The sequence below is a fragment of the Polypterus senegalus genome, chromosome 5, assembly GCF_016835505.1.
Source record: "Polypterus senegalus isolate Bchr_013 chromosome 5, ASM1683550v1, whole genome shotgun sequence".
Taxonomy (NCBI): Eukaryota; Metazoa; Chordata; class Cladistia; order Polypteriformes; family Polypteridae; genus Polypterus; species Polypterus senegalus.
The window spans coordinates 129,063,395-129,087,628 of record NC_053158.1 but is presented as its reverse complement, the minus strand read 5'-3'; the positions used below and the strand labels follow the sequence as shown (position 1 = coordinate 129,087,628).

The window sequence follows — 24,234 nt, the reverse complement described above, 5'->3', positions numbered from 1 at the left end:
CCTGAGTTGCCATTGAGACATGCGCTGCGACTCCTCTCGATGATATCCTGGGTGCCCTGCAAGATGAAACACCTCCTTCTGGGAACACCAGTAACACCAACACAACCCTTAGCAACCTTCAGGGTCTTGTCATGGAAGTTCTCCTACATCACATTAGGATCAGCTGTCACACCCAGATCTGCAAGTTCCTCACACAAACTGTGTGCAAACTCATTAGAAATAGCCTGGTCTTGGAGTCTGGCCAAGTAAATGCTAATTTTCCTAGTAGGTGGTAACCTGCTGGACCTAACCCGGATCCTAAGAGTAGCAACAACAAGTATGTGGTCAGAATTCACAAACTGGGCACTTCTATAGACCCTGCAGTTTTGCAAGAGACTCCAGCATCTGCCCATGAGGATGTGATCGATTTCCTTTATTGCACCACCAGTATTGGAGTACCCAGTCCAACAATGCGGTTCTGGTTGCTGAAACCAGGATCCAGTGATTCGCAGCCCCTGACCTTTTTCAAAGTCAAGGAACATGGAGCAACTTTCACCACAGTCACCAGACCCATGGGGACCGAGACAATCCTAATTGCCAGCCCTCTCAGTGCCAGTGGCTGCAATGAAGTCACCCATGACCAGAGGAGTGTCACCTCATGGGCACCTATCAACCACCGAGCGAAGCTGCAAAAAAAATGTCTCCCTTGCTGTCACTCTCCGCGGTCAGAACATGCAACAGACTCTCTCTGGGAGTGCCGTAATCTGAGTCTCATAATACTCTTGTTAAAAGGGGTGACATCGGACACCATCGAAAGAAACTAGTCCGCTACAGCAACAGCTACTCCACGAGTATGACAGCCATCAGAGCGACCAGACCAATAAAACGTGTATACACCCACAGAGATCTGGCCAGTCCCCGGTCTGCGTACCTTGGAGAGTGCCGCCACTGAAATCCAGTGTTTACTCAGCTCCTCCAACAGCAGAGGAAGATGATCACCTTGCCGGAGAGACAAGACGTTCCATGTGCTGTATGGGCCACCTCAAATTGGGACCCGAGTACTGCCATGCAGCGGCCGACGCCTGGGTATGATGTTAAACTTCATCTGGCCCTGCAAGTGGTCCTCCAACTTGCAGGGAATTCATGGGGGTTGGTGGCAGAATTGGTACTCCAGCCACCATAAAAAAACCTCGAACAGCTCCAAGCCAATAGAAAAGATTCCTTTTTGCTCTCCGCAGGAGTAGCTCTGCTGCAGCCGCCCATAGGAAGGCCGCTCGCATCATGAAGGGGATAAGGGAACACCCTTGGGAGCCCCATCCTCAGAAGAGTTGAAACTGTTGGAGAGCCAATAGGGTCAGGTCTGTTGGAGATCAGAACTGGTGTGGTGCTGAGGCATTGCCCACTGCACAGCAGCACTAAAAAGTACACATTAAAAAAAAAAAAAGCAGCAACTGACATACAATTCGTGTACATCCAATTTATAAAAGATTCAATTACAGCACTGTGAGAAAAAGTATTTGCACCTTTGCCCGATTTCCTTGGCTTCTGAAAATTTATGACACTGAATATTTTACTCACTCACTCCTCGTACACAGTAACAGGCCTTGGATTAAACCCTAGATTCCTTGAGCACTGTCATTGATCATTGGTAATGTGGAAGTTACCAGCTAGAGAGTAGTTATAAACTGGGTGCTCAAGTCACAGTACATGCATTGTAATTATAGTTCATGGCTCAGTTCATATTTTAAAAAAAACAAAAAACCTCAGACTAACCTAATAAATAATGTGCCTTCCTTGTAATGAAAATAAATACTGTCATTGAAACATAAAAACACAAACTCTTCCAAATATAAATCTCAATTTATATTAGTTTACACTTACAGAGGCTGGAAACAATGTAAAATGTGAACTGAACAGTGAACCTTTAAAATGTGCATGTAAATATGGGCATGTCCTCATTTTTAAGACTTAGTCTGTGCCAAAAGGTCACAACTATATCCTTGGCAGTTAAGACCAGTCATTCGTTTAGAACTGACATGGTTGGAACAGACAGAACAACATTTGTGAATCTGGCAAGGTTTATTAAATGCTGTCTGTTATCTGTTTGGAAGATAGATCTAAAAACTGGGGTAAACTACAATTAAAGAGTTGCTGTATTAGAAATTACTAACATGGTTACCAGTATCAAATTCAAGTTGGGGATCTTTAGCAAAATTGTTGAAAATGCTATTAATGAAAACCCAGAAGCTGAATGAGCACATTGTGTACCTAGCAACAATTTCCAGAGAGTATGATTATTATATTTATTTAATTACAGAATAAAGAAAAAATGCACTGATACTCGATTTCAGGGCTGAAATTGTGGAAAATACAGAATCCTGTAATGGCATCAAACAGATACGGAAGCTCTGAACCATCCATTTTCCAACCCGCTGAATCCAAACACAGGGTCACAGGGGTCTGCTGGAGCCAATCCCAGCCAACACAGGGCACAAGGCCGGAACCAATCCTGGGCAGGGTGCCAACCCACCACAGGACACACACAAACACACCAAGCACACAGTAGGGCCAATTTAGAATCGCCAATCCACCTAACCTGCATGTCTTTGGACTGTGGGAGGAAACCGGAGTGCCCGGAGGAAACCCACGCAGACACGGGGAGAACATGCAAACTCCACGCAGGGAGGACCTGGGAAGCGAACCCGGGAGCTATGAACCGCACAGTGAAAAAAAATTATGGGATAACCCTTATCTCGTACGTACGAGATACTTTCACGTACGTACAAGATGTTTTCACGCGTCGCGCGATAAACTTAGAGATAAACTTAGATTAAAATATTACAAAAGTGTGCTTCGGGGCTTCCTAATTACGACTTACCAAGGCTGTGGCGCTTCAGTTTGACGTCACTTCCAGCGCTTGTAGCGCGGTAATATAAAAAAAGCAGACGGATCGGCTTTTATTTATTAAAGGAGTGTGGGATGATTAGAGTTGGGTTTAACAGCAGTATGCAATACCTACGTCAGGTAAAGCCCAGAACGTCAGTCACGAAATGCCCATCGCATACCCCATTACACTATGGTTAAGAGTAGGCTAGTGGGAGGGTAAGGGTTTAGTTTACAGGTATTCACCTGCACACTCATACGGAGCACCTGAGGAGATACGGTGTATTGTTTCTTCCTGGGAAACAATTTGGTGCGTACAACTTACTATCTCGTGCCCACCACTTACCATAGCCTGCGCACAGGTTCTTTAAATTCGCACCTGCCAATATTGCGTGTGCGCCGCATACTTTCAGATGAGCACCAAATGCCGTCGCGTGCTATTGTATATCATTTTCTGGAAATAGGACATATCACTGAACAGTCTGATGTTTTCCTCACACAGTTGCAGTCCACAGAAATGAATATTGGCAAGTTTATAAAGGCAGGCTATGCATTCAAGCCCAGACCGTTAAATCCGCGAAGCAGCACCACTAACCAATGCACTAATTGATAGCAAAAGGAAACTACATTAGTTAGCCATTTACTTTCTAGCCCGCAGCTTGTTATTCGCACAAGTTACGAAAGGAATTCATATTTCACGTATTTAGTGCGTGTGAAGTTTACCCAGTTCAATGCGGGTTCACTAATTTAATTCTCTGGTAAACCTGGCACACTCGATCGCATATCTGAACTAATGAACTGTGGGATTTAACGTGCATCTAAAGAGTTAAATCCAAATCGGGCCACTGTAACTCCTGCCGTTTTCAGACAAGAAATGTACCCTTGTTAAAAAGCCAAACTTGAATATCCTAGTGAAATCCACTGGCATACCTGGCACACTGGGTCACCCGTTGCATTGTGCAAAACGAACTGCGATCTTTAAATGTACAGCAGAGATCTAAATCGTGTTGCGGCGGATTTTTATTGTCACGTATTTGACAAGATGGATCCCTAAGTTAAATGGCAGGTAATACTTCCTTAGCCCAAACGTAAGGAAATTCATTGACTAACTTGCCCTGTTATCGGTGATGCAAACAAGACACTTTCTTTCAGTTGACTGTGATATATACGGTAATATGCGCTCTAAAGAGTGAAATCGATTTGGATCTCTTTAATTTAAATTATTTATATATATACTGTATATATATATATATACTGTATATATATATATATATATATATATATATATATATATATATATATATTTAGATATATTTTTGTTAAATGCAGTTGAATTTTGCCCAGACCAACCGAGTATAGTCTAATTGCGTAGCATACATCTGTCTTCATATAAATGGCACAAGACTGATTGTAATATTGAAGTCACACTCTAAATTGTTAAATCAGTTTGGCTCACTTTCATTTTACAGTTCTGTAACAAGAGAGACTGCAGTTAGATTTTGACACCCAAATGCGGATACAAGTCCTTTTTTTCTAGCAAAGTTTACACATTCCCATATTAGCAACAAGTCGGACTCCGCTGTTTAAAGGGGCAATCAGGTTAAATAACCATCCATGCCTCTGATATGTAATAAAACTGAAAGAAGGTGTCTTTATTTTTTCCCATTACCGTAAACACAATGACGTCCTAAGTTAGCCAAATAATATACCAAGTGTACCTACATTTGGGCTAAGCAAGTATTACCTGCAATTTAACTTAGTGATCCATCCTGTCAAAAACGTGACAATAAAAACTTGAATATTATAAATTAGCAAGGCTATTTCAGATGTATAGGAGAAAAGCTCAAATTGTTCTACCATGGTGTGGATGGGAGTACAAATAGCGTAATGGTTATTCTGAAGGTATTACAGTATTTTGGAGATGTAAACAGTGCAGGACAGAGCTAGAAACTGAAAGTCTGATGATGAATGTTGTTAGTGCATATGCCCGCAAGTTAAGGGTGCAATGGATAATAAAGGAGATTTATGGAATCAGCTGGATGAAGTGGTGGAGTAGAGAGAGTGGTGATTGGAGCGGATTTCAATGGGCATGTTGGTGAAGGGAACAGAGGGGATGAGGAGGTGATGGGTACATATGGTTTCAAGTAGAGGAAAGGAAGTCAGATGGTAGTGGATTCTGTGAAAAGAATGGACATAGATATGGTGAATGTTAAGAAAAGGGAGGAACACAGAGTGATGGAGAGGTGAAGAGGAGAGTGCAGGCAGGGTGGAGTGGGTAGAGAAGAGTGTCAGGAGTGATGTATGGCAGACGGGAATCAGCAAGAGTGGAAGGAAAGAATTGCAAAACAGTAGTGAGACCAGATATGTTATATGGGTTGGAGACAGTGGCACTGATGAAAAGACAAGAGACAGAGATGGAGGTGGCAGAGTTATGATGTTGAGATTTGCATTGGGTGTGACAAGAATGGACAGGATTAGAAATGAGTACATTAGAATGTAAGCTTAGGTTGGATGGTTTGTAGATAAAGTCAGAAAGGTGAGATTGAGTTGGTTTGGACATATGCAGAGAAGAGATGCTCGGTATATTGGGAGACAGATGCTAAGATGAAGCTGCCAGGCAACAGGAAAAGAGGGAGGACTAAAAGGAGGTTTATGGACATGGTGAGAGACATATAGGTGGTGGGTGTGACAGAGCAAGACGTAGAGGACACGGAGATATGCAAACATTTGATCTGCTATGGCGTCCCTTAATGGGACCAGCCAAAAGAAGAAGAAGATTATAAATTAAAGTCTGGACAATTTTGTTTATTAATACTGTAGATAGATATTATTGTTACAAAGTGTTACAAATTGTTGATAGCATTTCAGTTGTGCCACTGGCAGCATTAATACATGCTGTATATAATGGATGCACAGATGTTATATGGCTCCTTTCATTTGTGTATCATAACTGCCAAAATACCACTGTTGTCATGTCTTCATAGCACACAAACAGATGGTACTTTATTTGTCTCCGGGAGGAAATTTGACAATTTAACCTGAAATTATGCAGGAGTACTATTGTTGGTATAAATGAGCCCCAGTACCATTTCTTGACTATCACTAGTACTAGTGGTACTGAAATTTTCATTAGGAAAACAGTGCTACTAGTACTAATACACTCCCTCTACAACATCATTTTTTTTTTACATTTGTTTAGTTTAATTATATTTTTTCCTTTCTTTCTAATTTTTTATTTACATTTGGGAAATTGCTTAATCTTAATTAGCATTGTAGATTTCAATATTAACAATTATTATTTTAATATTAATAATTTTGTACTGTTCTGTATTAATGTTCAGGTGTCCCCATGTACAGGCGTTTATAGTACAAATAGTGACTGAATTGTCAGCATACTCTAGCACTTTAATAAAATAATAAAATTTAATATTGCTCATCTACTAGCTTTTCACATTGGCTTTGGATGATATTACTAAAAGTAATAGTATTAAATAGATAGATACTTTATTAATCCCAAGGGGAAATTCACATACTCCAGCAGCAGCATACTGATAAAAAGCAATATTACATTAAAGAGTGATAAAAATGCACGTAAAGCAGACAATAACTTTGTATAATGTTAATGTTTACATTTACCCCGCCAGGTGGAATTGAAGAGTCGCATAGTGTGGGGGAGGAACGATCTCCTCAGTCTGTCAGTGGAGCAGGACAGTGACAGCAGTCTGTTGCTGAAGCTGCTCTTCTGTCTGGAGATGATACTGTTCAATGGATGCAGTGGATTCTCCATGATTGACTGGATCCTGCTCAGCGCCCGTGGCTCTGCCATGGATGTCAAACTGTTCAGCTCCGTGCCTACAATAGAGCCTGCCTTCCTCACCAGTTTGTCCAGGCATGAGGAGTCCTTCTTCTTTATGCTGCCTCCCTAGCACACCACCACGTAGAAGAGGGCACTCGTCAAAACTGTCTGATAGAACATCTGCAGCATCTTATTGAAGATGTTGAAGGATGCCAGTCTTCTAAGGAAGTATAGTCGGCTCTGTCCTCTCTTGCATAGAGCATCAGTATTGGTAGTCCAGTCCAATTTATCATCCAGCTGCACTCCCAGGTATTTATAGGTCTGTACAATTGCACACAGTCACCTCTGAAATCCACCACCAACTCCTTGGTTTTTCTGGTGTTCAGGTGCAGGTGGTTTGAGTCGCACCATTTAACAAAGTCCTTGGTTAGGTTCCTATACTCCTCCTCCTGCCCTCTCCTGATGCATCCCACGATAGCAGTGTTGTCAGTGAACTTTTGCACGTGGCAGTTGTATTGGAAGTCCGATGTATATAGGCTGAACAGGACCGGAGAAAGTACAGTCCCCTGCGGCACTCCTGTGTTGCTGACTACAATGTCAGACCTGCAGTTCCCGAGACGCACATACTGAGGTCTGTCTGTAAGATAGTCCGCGATCCATGCCACCAGGTATGAATCTACTCCCATCTCTGTCAGCTTGTCCCTGAGAAGCAGAGGTTGGATGGTGTTGAAGGCGCTAAGGAAGTCCAGAAACATGGACTTACAACACCACTGCCTCTGTCCAACTGGGAGAGGGATCGGTGTAGCATATAGATGACGGCATCCTCCGCTCCCACCTTCTCCTGGTATGTGAACTGCAGAGGGTTGAGGGGGTGGTGGACCTGTGGCCTCAGGTGGTGAAGCAGCAGCTGCTCCATTGGTCTTCATCACATGTGACGTCAGGGCGACAGCCCGGAAGTCATTGAGCTCACTAAGGCGTGATACCTTTGGGACTGGGGTGATGCAAGATGTTTTCCAAACCCTCTGGACTTTTCTCTGTTCCAGGCTCAGGTTGAAGATGCGCTGTAGAGGACTCCCCAGTTCCAGCACACAGGTCTTCAGCAGTCATGGCGATACTCCATCTGGACCCACTGCTTTGCTGGCACGAAGTATCCTCAGCTCTCTGCTCACTTGGGCTGCTGTAATTGTGGGTGGGGATGTCTCCCCTATGCTGGTATCAGCAGAAGGGTGGGTGGAGGGTGCAGTACTCCAAGGTGAGAGTGGGTTAGGGTGGTCAAACCTGTTAAAGAAGTTGTTCATTTGGTTTGCTCTCTCCACATCTCTCTCGATGGTGGCACCCTGCTTCAAGCTGCAGCCAGTGATGATTTTCATCCCATCCCACACTTCCTTCATGCTGTTATTCTGCAACTTCTTCTCCAGCTTTCTCTTGTACTGCTCTTTCGCCGGCCTGAGCTGGACTTGGAGTTCCTTCTGCACACACACTTGAGCTTATGCTGATCACCACCTTTAAAAGCCCTTTTCTTCTTCCTTGATGTCACTTGTAATCCATGGCTTGTTGTTAGCATAGCAGCGTACTGTTCTTACTGGAACTACAACGTCCATACAGAAGTTGATGTAGTCAATGTTCTCACTATGTGACCCCTGCAGGATATCCCAGTCTGTAGTTCCAAAGCAGTCTCTCAGAGAATGCTCTGCCTCAGGGGACCACTTCCTGAATGAGCATGTGGTTGTAGGTAGCTCCCTCACTCTTGGTTTGTAGTGAGGCTGAAGCAGAACCAGGTTATGATCTGCTTTCCCAAGCGCAGGCAGCAGGGTGGCGCTGTATGTGTTTTTAACGTTTGCATACAGTAGGTCAATAGTCCTATTTCCCCGGGTGTTACAACCACATACTGGGAGAAGGCAGGTAATGTTTTGTCCAGTGTCACATGGTTAAAGTCTCCAGCGATTAGCACAATTAGCCTCAGGGTGCTGTGTTTGTAACTTAGCAGGTGACATAATCCATTCTGCTATTGCTATCTCCACGTCTGCCCAATGGACTGCTGTAGGTTTGGATTTTTTTTCTCACTAAATAATAAAAACCATCATTTAAAAACTGCATTTTGTGTTTACTTGTGTTATATTTGACCAATGGTTAAATGTGTTTGATGATCAGAAACATTTTGTGTGACAAACATGCAAAGGAATAAGAAATCAGGAAGGGGGAAAATAGTTTTTCACACCACTGTACTTGTAAGGACACCACTGACAGCATATTCCCAGCCTACAAGAGAATTAAATTTCCACCAACGCTGAAGTACACAATATTGAATGTATGAAATAAACTCAGTGTTAGAGCTTTCAAAGATTTATATATTGACAAAATATTTACCTCTTTTCAATCACCATGCCTCAAATATAATCTTTCATCAAAGCATTTACTATATGCAAGCTAAGAACACTTCTGAAGGAAACCTAGCTAAGTCTCCTAACTCTGTCTACAAAAATCATACTAGCTGTGATAATAATACAGGAAGTTGTCTACAAACTATAATACTGCTTACAAAAGAGTATAGCTGTTGATAATCTTAGTGTTAGAAGTATAGAATTTCAATGATATTTTTGCATAATGAATGGAAGTCAGTCCTTGATAATATACAATGCTTAACAGTTTATGCAAAACAACTGTACACTGCGACATTCTTGTTGACTTAGACTATTCTAAATGTACCTGTGTTGAGACTCTAATTGTTAGCAATGTCATCAGGCACCTGCTTTACTAGGTCAAATGATTTTGGAATGTCCCCAGCTCAGTCAGATGTTATTGGAATAAAATGTATTTAATTAATTTACACTTTTTCCTTGTTCTGCTGTAGACAGTGTCACACACGCATGTTTAGGGGACAACCAAAGGGCCTAAATAAACCAGGGGGTGGCGAAGTGCGTTAATTCTCTCTTTCAATTCCTTATACGGGTGGCTGCCCCAAACTTTCCCAATGCCTCTGGGGTTTTCTTGTTACAACAGGTAGTAGAGAATTTTAAATGATTTGAATAGTATGTAGTTCTATATTTTCTATTGACCTGTAATTTGCTCACTATAAAAAAAATCCTTAAAAATAAATGCAGTACTGAAAAAATATTAATTATAACATTTTAGGAGAAGGATCTGTATACAATTACACCATTTTTAAATATGCAAGGAAAATCTGTTACAATTTATATTCCATAAGTTGATAAATTAGCAGAGGTAACAGAAACAGAATGACTTATCTGTATAAATAAAGTTATGATCCTTACTCTTACGTGCAGGTTTTCTGTCAGACCACTCTTGAACTTGTATCTGATCATCAGGTCCTCCAATGAAATACTGGTCTTCATAAGTGGAATTGTCAGGAATGTCATATGGGTCCCAGTCATCCGTGAGAGGCATCTTGGCACACTGTTTTGTAACCTGTTCTATCTGAAACATCACATCACTCTGGTAGAGATAGATGTATTCAAAAAACCTTGAAACAACAACAAAATAGATGTATTAACACAGCATGCTTTAAAAAAAAACTCCTGTCTGCATATTATGAATTAATTGAACTTAACATATTTTTTATTTGTAAAAAATAAATACTGTAAGAAATCTAAAACTGTGTGCTTAATCATCCAATTAACTAGAATATCCCAATATCCTATGATGAAAAAGAAAAAAATATTTACCATAGTAAAAAAAATGTATCTACCAAAACATTTGGTACAAGACTGCTAATTCTGTATTTGGAAGTCTGATTACAGAATATTAAACTAGTTGGTATGCCCAGATACTGCTTGGGTTGGAAAAAAGTGAAACAGTTCCCATTTATTATTTAGCAATTAATTTGTTATTTGAATATTGCTCAAAAGTCACTCTCCCATTATTAACCATTATTAACGGATTATAGTTGCTATGAATCATTTAGAGTGCACTCAGCGCTTTTTGTTTCACCATTAGGAACAAGAATGTATCAATTCTTTCCTGATTGTACTCTGGAACAGGCAATGTACAGCTGGCCATGTGAAAAGCATGGTTTTTCAAGGTAAACTCCAGAAACTTAACTTTAACCGCAAATGCAAGACATACTGAGAACTTAAGTTGTTTGAATTCAAAATCTTCTCCCTTTCTGATTCTGGTTAGAATAGTAGCCTCGATTACATGTGGATGACGTGACAGCGATGTCACATTTCTCACAACCTTGATATACAATTTTTTCCAAAAGAAATTAGAATTTACTGTTTCAGGGTTTCCTTAATTTTTTAATGATTTTCACACATTTACATTTTTTTTACTAATCACCGAAAACTGTAGGTTTTGGATATTTACTCTTTCTCTCACTTGGTGATTGCGTTGTTATGAACATCGGGACAAACTTTCTTACTTATATATTAGATGAAGGTGGTATGACACAGTTGTACAGTACTGTATATTGAACTCATCACACCCTTTAAATCTGCTTGAGTTTTTATAAAGCAAAGCAAAAGCTTTACAGTGGTGTGAAAAACTATTTTCCCCCTTCCTGATTTGTTATCTTTTGCATGTTTGTCACACAAAATGTTTCTGATCATCAAACACATTTAACCATTAATCAAATATAACACAAGTAAAAACAAAATGCAGTTTTTAAATGATGGTTTTTATTATTTAGGGAGAAAAAAAATCCAAACCTACATGGCCCTGTGTGAAAAAGTAATTGCCCCCTGAACCTAATAACTGGTTGGGCCACCCTTAGCAGCAATAACTGCAAAGAAGCGTTTGCGATAACTTGCAATGAGTCTCTTACAGCGCTCTGGAGGAATTTTGGCCCACTCATCTTTGCAGAATTGTTGTAATTCAGCTTTATTTGAGGGTTTTCTAGCATGAACCGCCTTTTTAAGGTCATGCCATAGCATCTCAAATTGGATTCAGGTCAGGACTTTGACTAGGCCACTCCAAAGTCTTCATTTTGTTTTTCTTCAGCCATTCAGAGGTGGATTTGCTGGTGTGTTTTGGGTCATTGTCCTGTTGCAGCACCCAAGATCGCTTCAGCTTGAGTTGATGAACAGATGGCCGGACATTCTCCTTCAGGATTTTTTGCTAGACAGTAGAATTCATGGTTCCATCTATCACAGCAAGCCTTCCAGGTCCTGAAGCAGCAAAACAACCCCAGACCATCACACTACCACCACCATATTTTACTGTTGGTATGATGTTCTTTTCTGAAATGCTGTGTTCCTTTTACAGGAGATGTAACGGACATTTGCCTTCCAAAAGTTCAACTTTTGTCTCATCAGTCCACAAGGTATTTTCCCAAAAGTCTTGGCAATCATTGAGATGTTTCTTAGCAAAATTGAGACAAGCCCTAATGTTCTTTTTGCTTAACAGTGGTTTGCGTCTTGGAAATCTGCCATGCAGGCCGTTTTTGCCCAGTCTCTTTCTTATGGTGGAGTCGTGAACACTGACCTTGATTGAGGCAAGTGAGGCCTGCAGTTCTTTAGACGTTGTCCTGGGGTCTTTTGTGACCTCTCGGATGAGTCGTCTCTGCGCTCTTGGGGTAATTTTGGTCGGCCGGCCACTCCTGGGAAGGTTCACCACTGTTCCATGTTTTTGCCATTTGTGGATAATGGCTCTCACTGTGGTTCGCTGGAGTCCCAAAGCTTTAGAAATGGCTTTATAACCTTTACCAGGCTGATAGATCTCAATTACTTCTGTTCTCATTTGTTCCTGAATTTCTTTGGATCTTGGCATGATGTCTAGCTTTTGAGGTGCTTTTGGTCTACTGCTCTGTGTCAGGCAGCTCCTATTTAAGTGATTTCTTGATTGAAACAGGTGTGGCAGTAATCAGGCCTAGGGGTGGCTACAGAAATTGAACTCAGGTGTGATACACCACAGTTAGGTGATTTTTTTAACAAGGGGGCAATTACTTTTTCACACAGGGCCATGTAGGTTTGAATTTTTTCTCCCTAAATAATAAAAACCATCATTTAAAAACTGCATTTTGTGTTTACTTGTGTTATATTTGACTAATGGTTAAATGTGTTTGATGATCAGAAACATTTTGTGTGACAAACATGCAAAAGAATCAGAAATCAGGAAGGGGGCAAATAGTTTTTCACACCACTGTATATGAACTATACAGTATATATTAAATTAGGGAAAGAAATAATACACAATATTGTATAAATCATTTAGTCTTCCCAGTCCTTCCCTTTGTTCTAAGACTCTAAGAATATTCATAAGTAATGAGAAGGAAAAAAAGATTTAAGGTAGCACTGTGGGTTGAAAGAGAAGAGCTATATTTAAGCCACCTCAAATACTTTATTCATAATGTATTCTTCAAAAAACACAAGAGTGTTCTTAAAAAGCAGACTTTTTTTTTTTAATTTTTATTCTATTATTTAACAAACACGTGAGAAAAACACCATGATGAAGATTCAGCCACTGTGCCCCTCACAGCACACAAGCGTCATGGATCAACCCCCTTTTTAGGTTAACGGAACAGATACACAGAAATTACATCAAACATCACAAAAAACTTAACTGACTGTACTTTTACTTTTGTACCTGTCAATTATTCCCAACATGTCAAACAGCTGCTGATCCCCAATAGGTAAACTTTATTCTATTCTCTATTAAGGTCTCCAAATTCAACTGCAGTGCAGAATTTATAAAAATGAACAAAATTAATAGAAAAGTTACAGTTTAACAAAGGCATGTACTGTACATTAAAATGGATGGTCTATCTGATCTCGTCCAAAAGCCAAATGATGTTCCCAGGAGTGGTTGGTGCATGACTGGCAGGATTTAAGCCTAGCCTGATTTCAAAGGTTAGATTTTAGAGGTGTACATACGGCATACACTTTTAATATTACATTAATGCAGGAAGTTCATGAGGAATGCAATCCTTTGGAAAGTGAATTTTGAAAGGTGTGATTATGAATATATTATCTCCACCTATACTTTAATTTAATATGTTGTGACAGTTTAAGGGCTCTCTCGCTCCCTTGTACCCTCAGGCCACAAGTCAGACACTAGGTAAAAGTACATAGATGAATATTTATTATAATAATATAGTGCACAAAGCACCACCACTCCACTATACTCAATAACAATCTATATATATATATAATTTACTAAGGCAAGACAACCATGGAAAGCACGCCGGAAGGGGCGTGGATTCACTAAGCCGCCGACAAGTGAGACACCTATGGCGCACGCAGGAAGGAGCCACGCCCACCAACTCCAAGACCATTGGATGCGACGACAACTCGCAGGGCCACGCCCACCAACTCGGACGCGACGACACAGAAAAAATGGCGTCATTTATATTCGTCTGTCGTAGAGGCCACATGCAGTGCAAGTCAGGTTAATGTCATGTGCATGTCATGCACCTCCGAGCTACGTTGACTGTTCATAGAGGCATGTTTCTTGAGGAGGTGATTCGCCATATGCAGCGTGTAAAACAGTTTGCGAGGGGTATCCCATGGGATCCTTAAAACAATCCTTTACAACTGAGGTTAAAGCACAATGAAGTAAGCAGTCTTTAAAAACCGAGTTTTCGGTTACAACGCACGATCACGGCGTCTACCCTCGCTCTCTAGGCATTCACACTGCCTGCCCATTTGCCCGGACGCAAAAACTCACCGATCACCCAGTTAGTCCCTTTCGTCTGTGGTATGAGTCCACATGCACGTCTGAGCCATGCGGCGTTTGTTATGCCGCGGGTTCATTATTGTGTATTTTGCTCTCTCCAAAGTTCCATCTTTTCATTCACTTACTGTTGTATTCTCACACCAACCCATTTTAGACATCCGTGTCTTTCCAGTAGTGTTTAGCATTCAATAAATAATTATGCATGACATTGACCATGTGTCTACCCAGCGCAGAGAGGCGTGGGTAAGCCGTTGAACCCCATTCGGGCTGCAAGACTCATACGCTCCCACTCATTACGTCCCTACCCTTTGTACACACCCCCCTCCCACCTCGCTACTACCGTGGTCGGGTATCTTGGTGGATTATATATAGAAAAGCAGCCAAAACCGAGGGGTATCCCATGGGGTCCGTAAAACATTCCTTTACAACTGAGGTTGAAACACAATGAAGTAAGCAGTCTTTAAAAACCAAGTTTTCGGTTACAACGCACGATCGCATGCACCATAGCAAACTGTTTTACACACTACATACAGCAATTCACATCCGCGACAAACATGCGTCTTCTTAGATGCTCCTGCACTTTGTTCACACCCCCCTCCCACCCCGCTACTACCGTGGTCGGGTGTCTTGGTGGATTATATATAGAAAGGCAGCCAAAACTGCACAGAGCAATGAAAAGTCTAGAGTTCCATCTTTTCATTCACTTTCTGTTGTATCCTCAAACCCTCCCTTTTTAGACAACTGTGTCTTTCCAGAAGTGTTCAACCATCAATAAATACTTTATGCGGTGTTTATTATGCCGCAGGTTCACTATTGTGTTGTATTTTGCTCTCTCCACAGTTCCATCTTTTTATTCGCTTACTGTTGTATTCTCACACCGACCCGTTTTAGACAACCGTGTCTTTCCAGGAGTGTTTAGCATTCAATAAATAATTAGGCATCACATTGAGCGTGTGTCTCCCCAGCACAGAGAGGCGTGGGTAAGCCGTTGAACCCCATTCGGGCTGCAAGCCGTGGAATTCCCACTAAGTGCGACTCATACGTTCGCACTGGTTGCATCCCAAAGGTGTGAGGACAGTCCGCCAGTTTTCAGTCACGGACAATTGTGTGTTGGTTCGTTCCGTGCATTGTTACAATGTTGCTTTTCATGCTGATTTATTACATTACTGATTTTTCAAATGTTAATTTTTTCCCTGTGCTTAAAAATCATTAAAAAATGATTATGCGCCGTATGGTACGCAGAGGGTTGGCTAGTAACCAATAATCAATAAACAATCCTCTAATCTCCCAAATGCTTAGCCACCCTGCCTCCCAACTCAGCTCATCCGTCTGGGATCTCCCACAGTCCTTTATAGTTCACGACCCGGAAGTGCTTCTGAGCCCTCAGTCCATGTGATTATCCAGCACTTAAGGGTCAGGTAAAAACTTCTCTTTTTCTTCAGCCCGGCAGTATATCATTTCTTCCATTCCCGTGACTTGGAAATGCTTCCAGGCTATATGGGAAATATAAATCCCTGGGCCTCCCTGCATCGACTCCTGGCGGCCCCCTTAGTATCCAGGAGGGTTGTACATTATAATTCCACTGCCCATAATTCCCTGCTGGCATTCGGGGCACCTCTATGCTGTAAGGCGGGCTCCATCTGGCAGCCTGAGGGTATTGGCCGGGGTGAATGGCCTGCCATATCTCACAATGTTTAAAGATATGATAATAGGTTTTGACATTATTTCTTTGTCTTCAGGATTATTTAACAGTAAAATGTTAGCAGAAAGGTTTAGTAACCATGGCATAATAGAAAGAACAAAATGTCTAGCAATACAATAAAAAAGAAATATGGTCCTTATGTTGCATGTTTTGCTGTCATAAAAGAAGTTCTTTGCCTGTAATAAACAAAGTCATAGTTTAAAGTTAGTTTGCATCTGAATAAAAATAATTTCAGATTGGCTATTAAGATGCTATTAAAATCAGAAGGTAAAAGAAATTTAACAACCAAAAAAGATAAAACACTGAGTTAAAAGGCTTAAAGTTCTGAATTCCAATACAAATAGTTTTTATCAAGCAGTCCGGTGATGCATATGTGAAAATACAGAACATAGCAAGTACAACTTTTTTTCTTAGGGGTGGAACAGGGAATGCTGATTCCTGGAATTTACTTTCAGGTTATATTGTGGCAACCAAAGAAACAGAAACAAGTTACTTATCAGTAATAGAAAAAAAAAGAAAAATATGCTTTTGCAAACAACAGTTCATAAGAGAAAACATCTCTGCTACATCCCTCGTCTGAAACTCTAAATTGCCTTTGCTGTACCTTATTCTGTTGCAAAGTTATAAACTTCTGTCAAAGCATTTAAAACATAAATCATAAATCTACTGCAGGCAAGCAAGAGTAATTTCAAGTAACAAAACATGTCTCAGTATGCACTTCCATAGTTAGTAAATGTGTTTTGATAATTGAAAGAAAACATGTATTTATTTTTATAGGTAACAAGTGACAAAAACTGATCCTGTGCAATTCTGTAAGTACCTTCTAAATGATTGGTAAATCTACCACAAATATTCACTCTAAATTTAAAAAAGTTATTTGATTGTTATGCCTTGATAATTAAGTGATGTTTTAATTTTAATATACAGGTACAATAAATTAGATTAAATAAGGCCAAATCACATACAGTATCCATAGAGAAACACAACAAGTTTTTCTTAGATTAACTGTATTGCAAGGGTTCTCGAATGCTGGAGGGAAGCAGTGCTTGCAACTTTTTGTTCCAGTCAGTTTTATAATTAAAATTGTGTAATTAGAAGCCAGCAGATAATGAAACTTTGGTAATTATTTAAATGCTTTGTTAGTGCTTTTATTCATCCAAGAAAAAAAAATCTACAATGTGATAAAGATTTAATTTTCAGAAAGCATCATCAATATGTTTTGTGGTTTTGAAAAGATTTGCACCTCTTGGTCCTTCCCTTCTCTGTCATTTATTTTCAAACATTTTATTAACACACATACTTGCTGATACATATTCACAGGTTTAAAAGGAAGTACCTTAGCTGGAGAGCTGGTGGTTCCTTTGTCAATTGGTGGAAAAGAAAATAAGCAGCCATTAAAACTTAAATGCAGCTGTTTAAAAGTAACCAGCAAATAAGGGTACATAATTGAACACGTAAGTTGACTAAAACTAAGCCCAAAAAGCATATTTCTTTAACAGTAAATTAGGGGTTTTAATTAAGAAATTGGTTGAAGTGAAAACCTGCAGCCATTGCAGCCCTCCACAATGTAACTGAATAGGCTACACCATACTAGTTTTAATGTACTTTTTATTTACATTTGTAATAACTTTGTTTCAATCTGAAAATACTTTCAAACAGATTACTGTACAAAGGTAAGAGTTTATAGTTGGCAGGATTTGACACTTAACACAGGCTTGGCAATCATGCACCAGATTTATGTTGCTGAAAGTGAATATATGATTTCCAATATTTGGAGTAATTAATACGCTATGCAATTATACATCAACTTAATAATGAAACTCCTATTAACTAGACGAAATAATATATTTTTTTTTTTTACACTTAATTACTGGTATACTACATACCACACAGTAGAGCAGTTCATTTTCATGGTGTTCAAATACAAAGTGCTTACTCTTCCAAGATTGTTATTTTCAAAATGGGAAGTTTCTGTGGAATACATCCTTTACTTACTTAAAGAAGACTGTGTATGATTTAATCCTGCAAACTATTTTATAACCTTGATTTCATGCAATACAGTACACCAGCCTAAAACGTAAGAGTTGGCTTCAGTAAGCAACTTTTATGTAAGACATCTTTAGTGTCAAATATTAAAAGACCTCTCCAAACAAAGATTAATTTATCAAGAGAGGACAGCAATGTATGATCAACATTTTATAAGATAACTGTCCAACAAAGTCTTTTGACATTTTTGATTCATTTTCCTTACAATATGGATCTGCAATTAAATCCATCGGGTCATTCAGAGGGATGTAAACAGTCTGGTCATAAAACTCGTGTCTCTATTAAAACTTTGTTATAGCGGTTCACTCTAATCAAAAAGTGATGCCGTCTTCTGGCACACTCTGGGTTTTTTATGGGGTGCCACCCGGAAGGAAAAGGGTCATAGAAGAAGCATGGGCATCTTCTTATATAATATGCTACCATGGCTGTTCATTTTTCTGTCCAAGATTTTAAATCACCTTTAGCTCGCAGACCGTTTGACCTATTGACTTGAAATTTGCTACATATATACTATATGACATCTACTATCCGCTTTTGGGGTGATGATTGACCTTCAAGATTATTCCCCTTTTTATTTTTATTTTATTTTATTGTAGAATCAACTCTCACCAGCGCCCAGCAGGGCGGCCAGGCGGCACATGTGTACGGGCGCCGTTTAGAAATAATACGTAAAACTAATAAACAGAATAATGCAAATAATAAATATCAATAACAATATTAACAGAACAATCAAACATGAACTAAAAAGACTTAAAAAAAGAAACTTTAACGCAAGCTGGGAAAGAACCCTGGCTAAAACATAACATCTAGTATTAGAAAATAAGAAATCAAATGAACAAAAAGAAAAAGGAATCCACATGACTAAAAATACAAATAATACATATTTTCTTTTTGTTTATAATTCTTTTGATTTTCTCTGTTTTCATGCATAATTTCCCATTCAGAAGTCCTTCAGTCTGATTATTTTAGAATTAGGGTTATTATTCAAGTACACCAGAAGTGGTTATGCAGGTATAGTTAAACAAATCTGAAATAGACGCACCATTTCCAATTGTATATATTTACTAATTTTTTATTGTGATACATCTAGTTGTTTGTAATCAACCATTGAATACTGTTTGTCTTGTTTGTTGCCAATTATTTAATATCTTGACATATGGGATGTCAAAAAATGTCACTGTACCCCATAATATATTTTTTTCTTTCTGCATATGAATTTGCTGCATATAATAATCAACAGTTGTTGTAGGTCTGATTTTTCACCAATGTAAGCTCTTGTTCTCTTACCAAAGTTTTATATGCATAAACAGTGGAACCCCAATTATCTATGCCCTGATTTACTGAAGCAAAATCCTCATTACCAAGGCAAACCTGTAAGTGCAAGACACTACTTTTCTTATAATTCATAAAAGCTTTACTGTAAACACTGGACTGATGCGAAAATACTAAACCTTTAACCTTGCCTATATTGAGTGCAGCGTTGAGGAGCTGGTAACTGAGGTAATGTGGGCATGACTCACTCAGACATCCCCAACTATACTCCTCGGCTGTTTTCAATATGTTGTGAGAATTGACCATGTACACATGCACTAGTGTTTCATTCCCCTAGGATTTTTATGTTTAAACATTTCAAAGTGCTGTGTATCTGCTAGTGGGGAATAAAAACCTGCATTCTCTGTCTCAGAGGCGAGCACTTTGTGGCATTAGCTAAACAGAGAGCTCCTTTGGTCAGCCACGCACAACCTGTCTCTGACCACTATGAGTGCTGCGGAGCCCTAGTGACATCAGCTTATCTCTCTGTGTCAGCCCCCACATTCTCTGTGCTGTGCTGCCACTACAGCAGCCATTCCTTTTGATTTAAGGTTTTAGCTATCTGAGGTTTACCTTGGATAATCAGGGTTCCTGTTGTACATTTATATTATTCTTAGGATAAACGGGTAATATTCCTCATCATATCCATTTATTTTGTGCTGTTGTAGTTATAAAAAAGAAAACCAGAAAACATTTGATGTGTATTATAGTATTTGTCTATTATAGGTGTTGTATTTTTTCTAATTTTTTTTCATGCTTTATTATTTTTTCATGTTTTTCTTTCCTTCTTTATATTATTTGTTATTTGTTGGATATTAGACACTGTAGTATATTTACCAATAGCGCTGAAGAAGGGGCATATTCCCCAGTTTTCTCCATTACTACTGAATTTGGTTTAAACAAACCTTGGACACTCCCTGGACTCATTAACAACAGTGATTATTTCCCCACCATAGTGGACGATCTTATAAAATATTTGATATAAACAATTTGAGTATTGTGGACATACACATACATGCCTCTCTTTCTCCCTTGTACAGGTATGTTGTATGCATGTACACCAAATGTAAATGTTTATTCATTATTTGTGGTAATTTTCCATGTTGCAGTATAAATATATATTTTTCCTGTCAAAATCATTTTTACACATTTCAATCACATACAATTATTATGCTTTTTTCAAATGCAGAAGAACTGTTTGGGTGGGTAAACTAGTGCAGACTAGCTGAGAGCAAATCAATGCTACCATCACAGTGCAGTCATGAGAAACTTAGTAACAACCTAAAGAACTTATCCATCTTGATCACATTAAAGGAAAGGTCAGAATTCATAATTTATCAGGCTCCAGACTGCAACTAAAATGGTCACAAATGTGACCAAAAATATGCTTTGGTGATCACTGTTTCTACTTTGTTCTCCAGTGGCAACTGAAATCATTGAAACTTTAATTATATTGTAACAGATGCAAAGGGCCATTTTTTTATTATTGTTATCAATGTGGGGCGGCACGGTGGCGCTGCTGCCTTGCAGTTAGGAGACCTGGGTTCACTTCCCAGGTTCTCCCTGCGTGGAGTTTGGATGTTCTCCCCGTGCCTGCGTGGGTTTCCTCCAGGTGCTCCGGTTACCTCCCACAGTCCAAAGACATGCAGGTTAGGTGCATTGGTGATCCTTAATTGTCCCTAATGTGTGCTTGGTGTGTGGGTGCGTGCCCTGCGGTGGGCTGGTGCCCTGCCCGGGGTTTGTTTCCTGCCTTGCGCCCTGTGTTGGCTGGGATTGGCTCCAGCAGACCCCCATGACCCTGTACTTAGGATATAGCGGGCTGGGTAATGGATGGATGGATGTCATCAATGTGCTACTAACTTAAGTGTTAGTGCGGGGGGAAGAATCCCCCTTGGAGATTCGTGAGCTGCATTTAACTGAAGGCTGGTTTATACTTGATGTGTCCATGCTGGACGCAAGGGCCAATCAAGACAGAGACAAACACATAAGGGATGGATGCACAGGAGAAGGAAAAGAATTAGGCACAAATACATGGAGGTTAGAAAGGTAAGAGATTGAAAGATTCATTATTTTACACATTTTATTACTTGACACCTAAATCAAAGCTATTTTTTTTTTTCTTTTAGGAGCCATTGGCTCCTTGAGCTGAATTTTTTGTCTGGAGCCCCGAGTTATGTGCCTTTATCTATAGGAGAGAAAAAGATCAAACTAATACAAAAAATAGAATTCACAAGTTATATACCTTTTATTAAAGGAGAGTACAAGTTCAACTTAAACTACCTGGAATCTATATTCTGTGTTATTTGTAATTGTCCATTTACATTTATCTATATACATATATATTTGTACATATATGTGCATATATCCGTCTTATGTTATACTTATGTTATCAATAAACTACATTGTTTAGTTATTTGCAGAAAGCTTGTTTGGGTTAGTTATTGAAAAATAGTCTATTACCACGTATGAATCAGAGAACTTAAAGTCATTAAATGTAGACCCTCACCAATTTATGAACTTAATAAATTGAATAGATATTTTCATAGTTCTGAAAGGTAAAACAGAGATCTCTAACACATATGCTGCAGTTGTTAGAATGGAACTGAATGCTATAACAGGCCCATTGTTAAAATTGCTTGCTAGTGGTCTGTCGTAACACTGCTTCCATTCACTTTGGCAGGATTCAAATTCTGGGAAAACCTCAATTTAAAAGACTGATTCCAGGAGATCAATTCTCCTGCAAATGAGTACTTATTTTATTCAAATGGCACATGTAGCTCTACAACTGATTTTATACTCTTATATAAGCCTGTAAACATTATGGCTGAAAGGTCTAGGTGTTTTTAACTCAAAGTAAAAAAAAAATGTTTTCTTTCCATGCTGATAATATGTACAGTATATTTCTATTTTTATGCAGTCCTCCTGCAGATCTCTCAAATATGCTAAAATTAGAATACATCTCTAGTTACAAAATTAACTTGAAAAAATCTGGCCACCTCCCTTTGCACTATCAAAATTAAAACAATGCACCAGTTGCCCCATTCACTAAGATGTTTACTTACCTAGATGAGGACATTTGTACGTCCATAAACAAAAGTTTCTCCTTAATACCACATGAATTTTAATCAATCAAGGAAACTACTAACCCCCTGGTTCAAGCTGTCTTTACCCTTACAGGTGCAACTTACAACCACAGGAATAAATGTTGAGACTTAGTCTGAAGCATTAGGTGCTTATTTGTGAAAGGCAGAAAGGAATTCTGTCCCTCACCCACCTGCAATTAAATAATTGGTCATATATCCTACATCCATTCTCAACTGGTTCATCTCTTCACAAATCTCCTCCTTTCGAACCAAAATACTCTAGTATCTGATCATATTTCACAGGAATTTCACTTAGAGAATGAATCACAGATCCCTTAAAAGGCAAATGGTCTTTATAGTCTCTTACAGCATTTTGATAGGACAGTTTGTCAATAAGTAGCTTGGAAATTATTTACAATGGCGCAGACAGTCTCCGGTTTTCAATAATCATGTTCTGCTAAATGGCTGACTCCCATACAATTTTCTTTCATGGTTTAATCTAGAAATATCATGTATTTAGTGAATTTAGACAGCATTCATTCTGGAATTTATGCACTTACTATCATATCAACCCTCCAAAAAAACGAAATTTTGGCCTTTATTTCTGAAATTTTCCCTGCCACCTCATATTCTAAGTTCACGTTCTTCTTCTATACAGATAATAAAAATTGTTTCTTCATATTAATGTATAAGGTATAAGAAGCTATATAAACAGTTTTAGTGATACATTATCAATCTCCCTTTCAAGGGTCCCCAACTATTTTAGAATTTCTTTGTGACCCTGCTCAGGATTTAGCAGGCTTTGAAAATTGTATGGTACAGTATTTTTAAGAATGCTAAGGTATGTTTTGAAATTCCAGATTATCTCTATACAAAGTTCCAAATGATTTACAGATTGTACCAAATCTTATCCATGTTTGTTGTGGTGCTTAATAGTAAACTATTTTATCTCCAGTGCTCTCTAGATTCTTGTGGGACTTTACTATGTACGTTCTGGTTCTGTCCCCCTGCTTCGTCTCGGGATAAACTTGGGAAGCAGTACAAGGAGATGAAAACAAAAAATCCTAGAGGGGGATGTAACCAGAAAGGGAGAAGAATTGTGCATCAGAACCCAAAATTTTAAACAAAATCAAAGTTTCAAAATAATGTCATACTATAACTCTACAAAACTATAGAATCAATGAATCGCTCATCAGGTATTTGTTTATAAAGTACTCATTGACTCAGACGACAATACTTGTACATATAGTCATGCTGATGACATCATGTTAAGAGACTTGTGGGACTGTGCCCCATGACAATGAGTCAACATGTCACGAAAACAAAAACTCAAAATGGCTGAGCCTACTAAAAACAAAATTATGTTATGGTAAATTCAAACCACAATGATAAAATAAAATAAACCCAAAAACAAACTAAAAGTAAAAAAAAAAAAGAAGAAGACTAGGTTTGAAGTTTTTTTAATATTTTGTGTCCACCATGGCTACCTGACCTTATTATTGGACTCGCATTTAGTAACTTAAAAAATATATATATATTTAAAGACTGTATATCTTTTAAATTATATACTGTATCTCTTATTCAAGTGTGCATTATTTATTTTTGTATACTATTCACTAATTATTATTCATATCTAAATTTAATTTGTTTTTTCTTTTCTTGTAACTACAGTATTTCTTTGCTTGGAATTATTTCTTTAACATCATCATCTTTGACACTGCGTCCTTGGTAGCTATACAGCTTCATCCGCTTCTCTCTATCCTGTGCCACTTCATCCAGGTTTTCTACACTTGCTCTGCTGCTCT

General features: G+C 39.0%; 1 protein-coding gene across 2 annotated transcripts in view; it reads right to left on the bottom strand.

Annotated features, from left to right (window-relative positions):
• Nucleotides 1–24,234, bottom strand: part of LOC120529496 (mammalian ependymin-related protein 1-like) — a 53,653-nt gene that overhangs the window by 19,916 nt on the left and 9,503 nt on the right. For both annotated transcript variants that reach the window (XM_039753353.1, XM_039753352.1), the window contains exon 2: nucleotides 9,931–10,139. In XM_039753353.1, coding sequence (XP_039609287.1) covers nucleotides 9,931–10,139 — 209 coding nt within the window. The remainder of the gene's footprint in view (nucleotides 1–9,930; nucleotides 10,140–24,234) is intronic.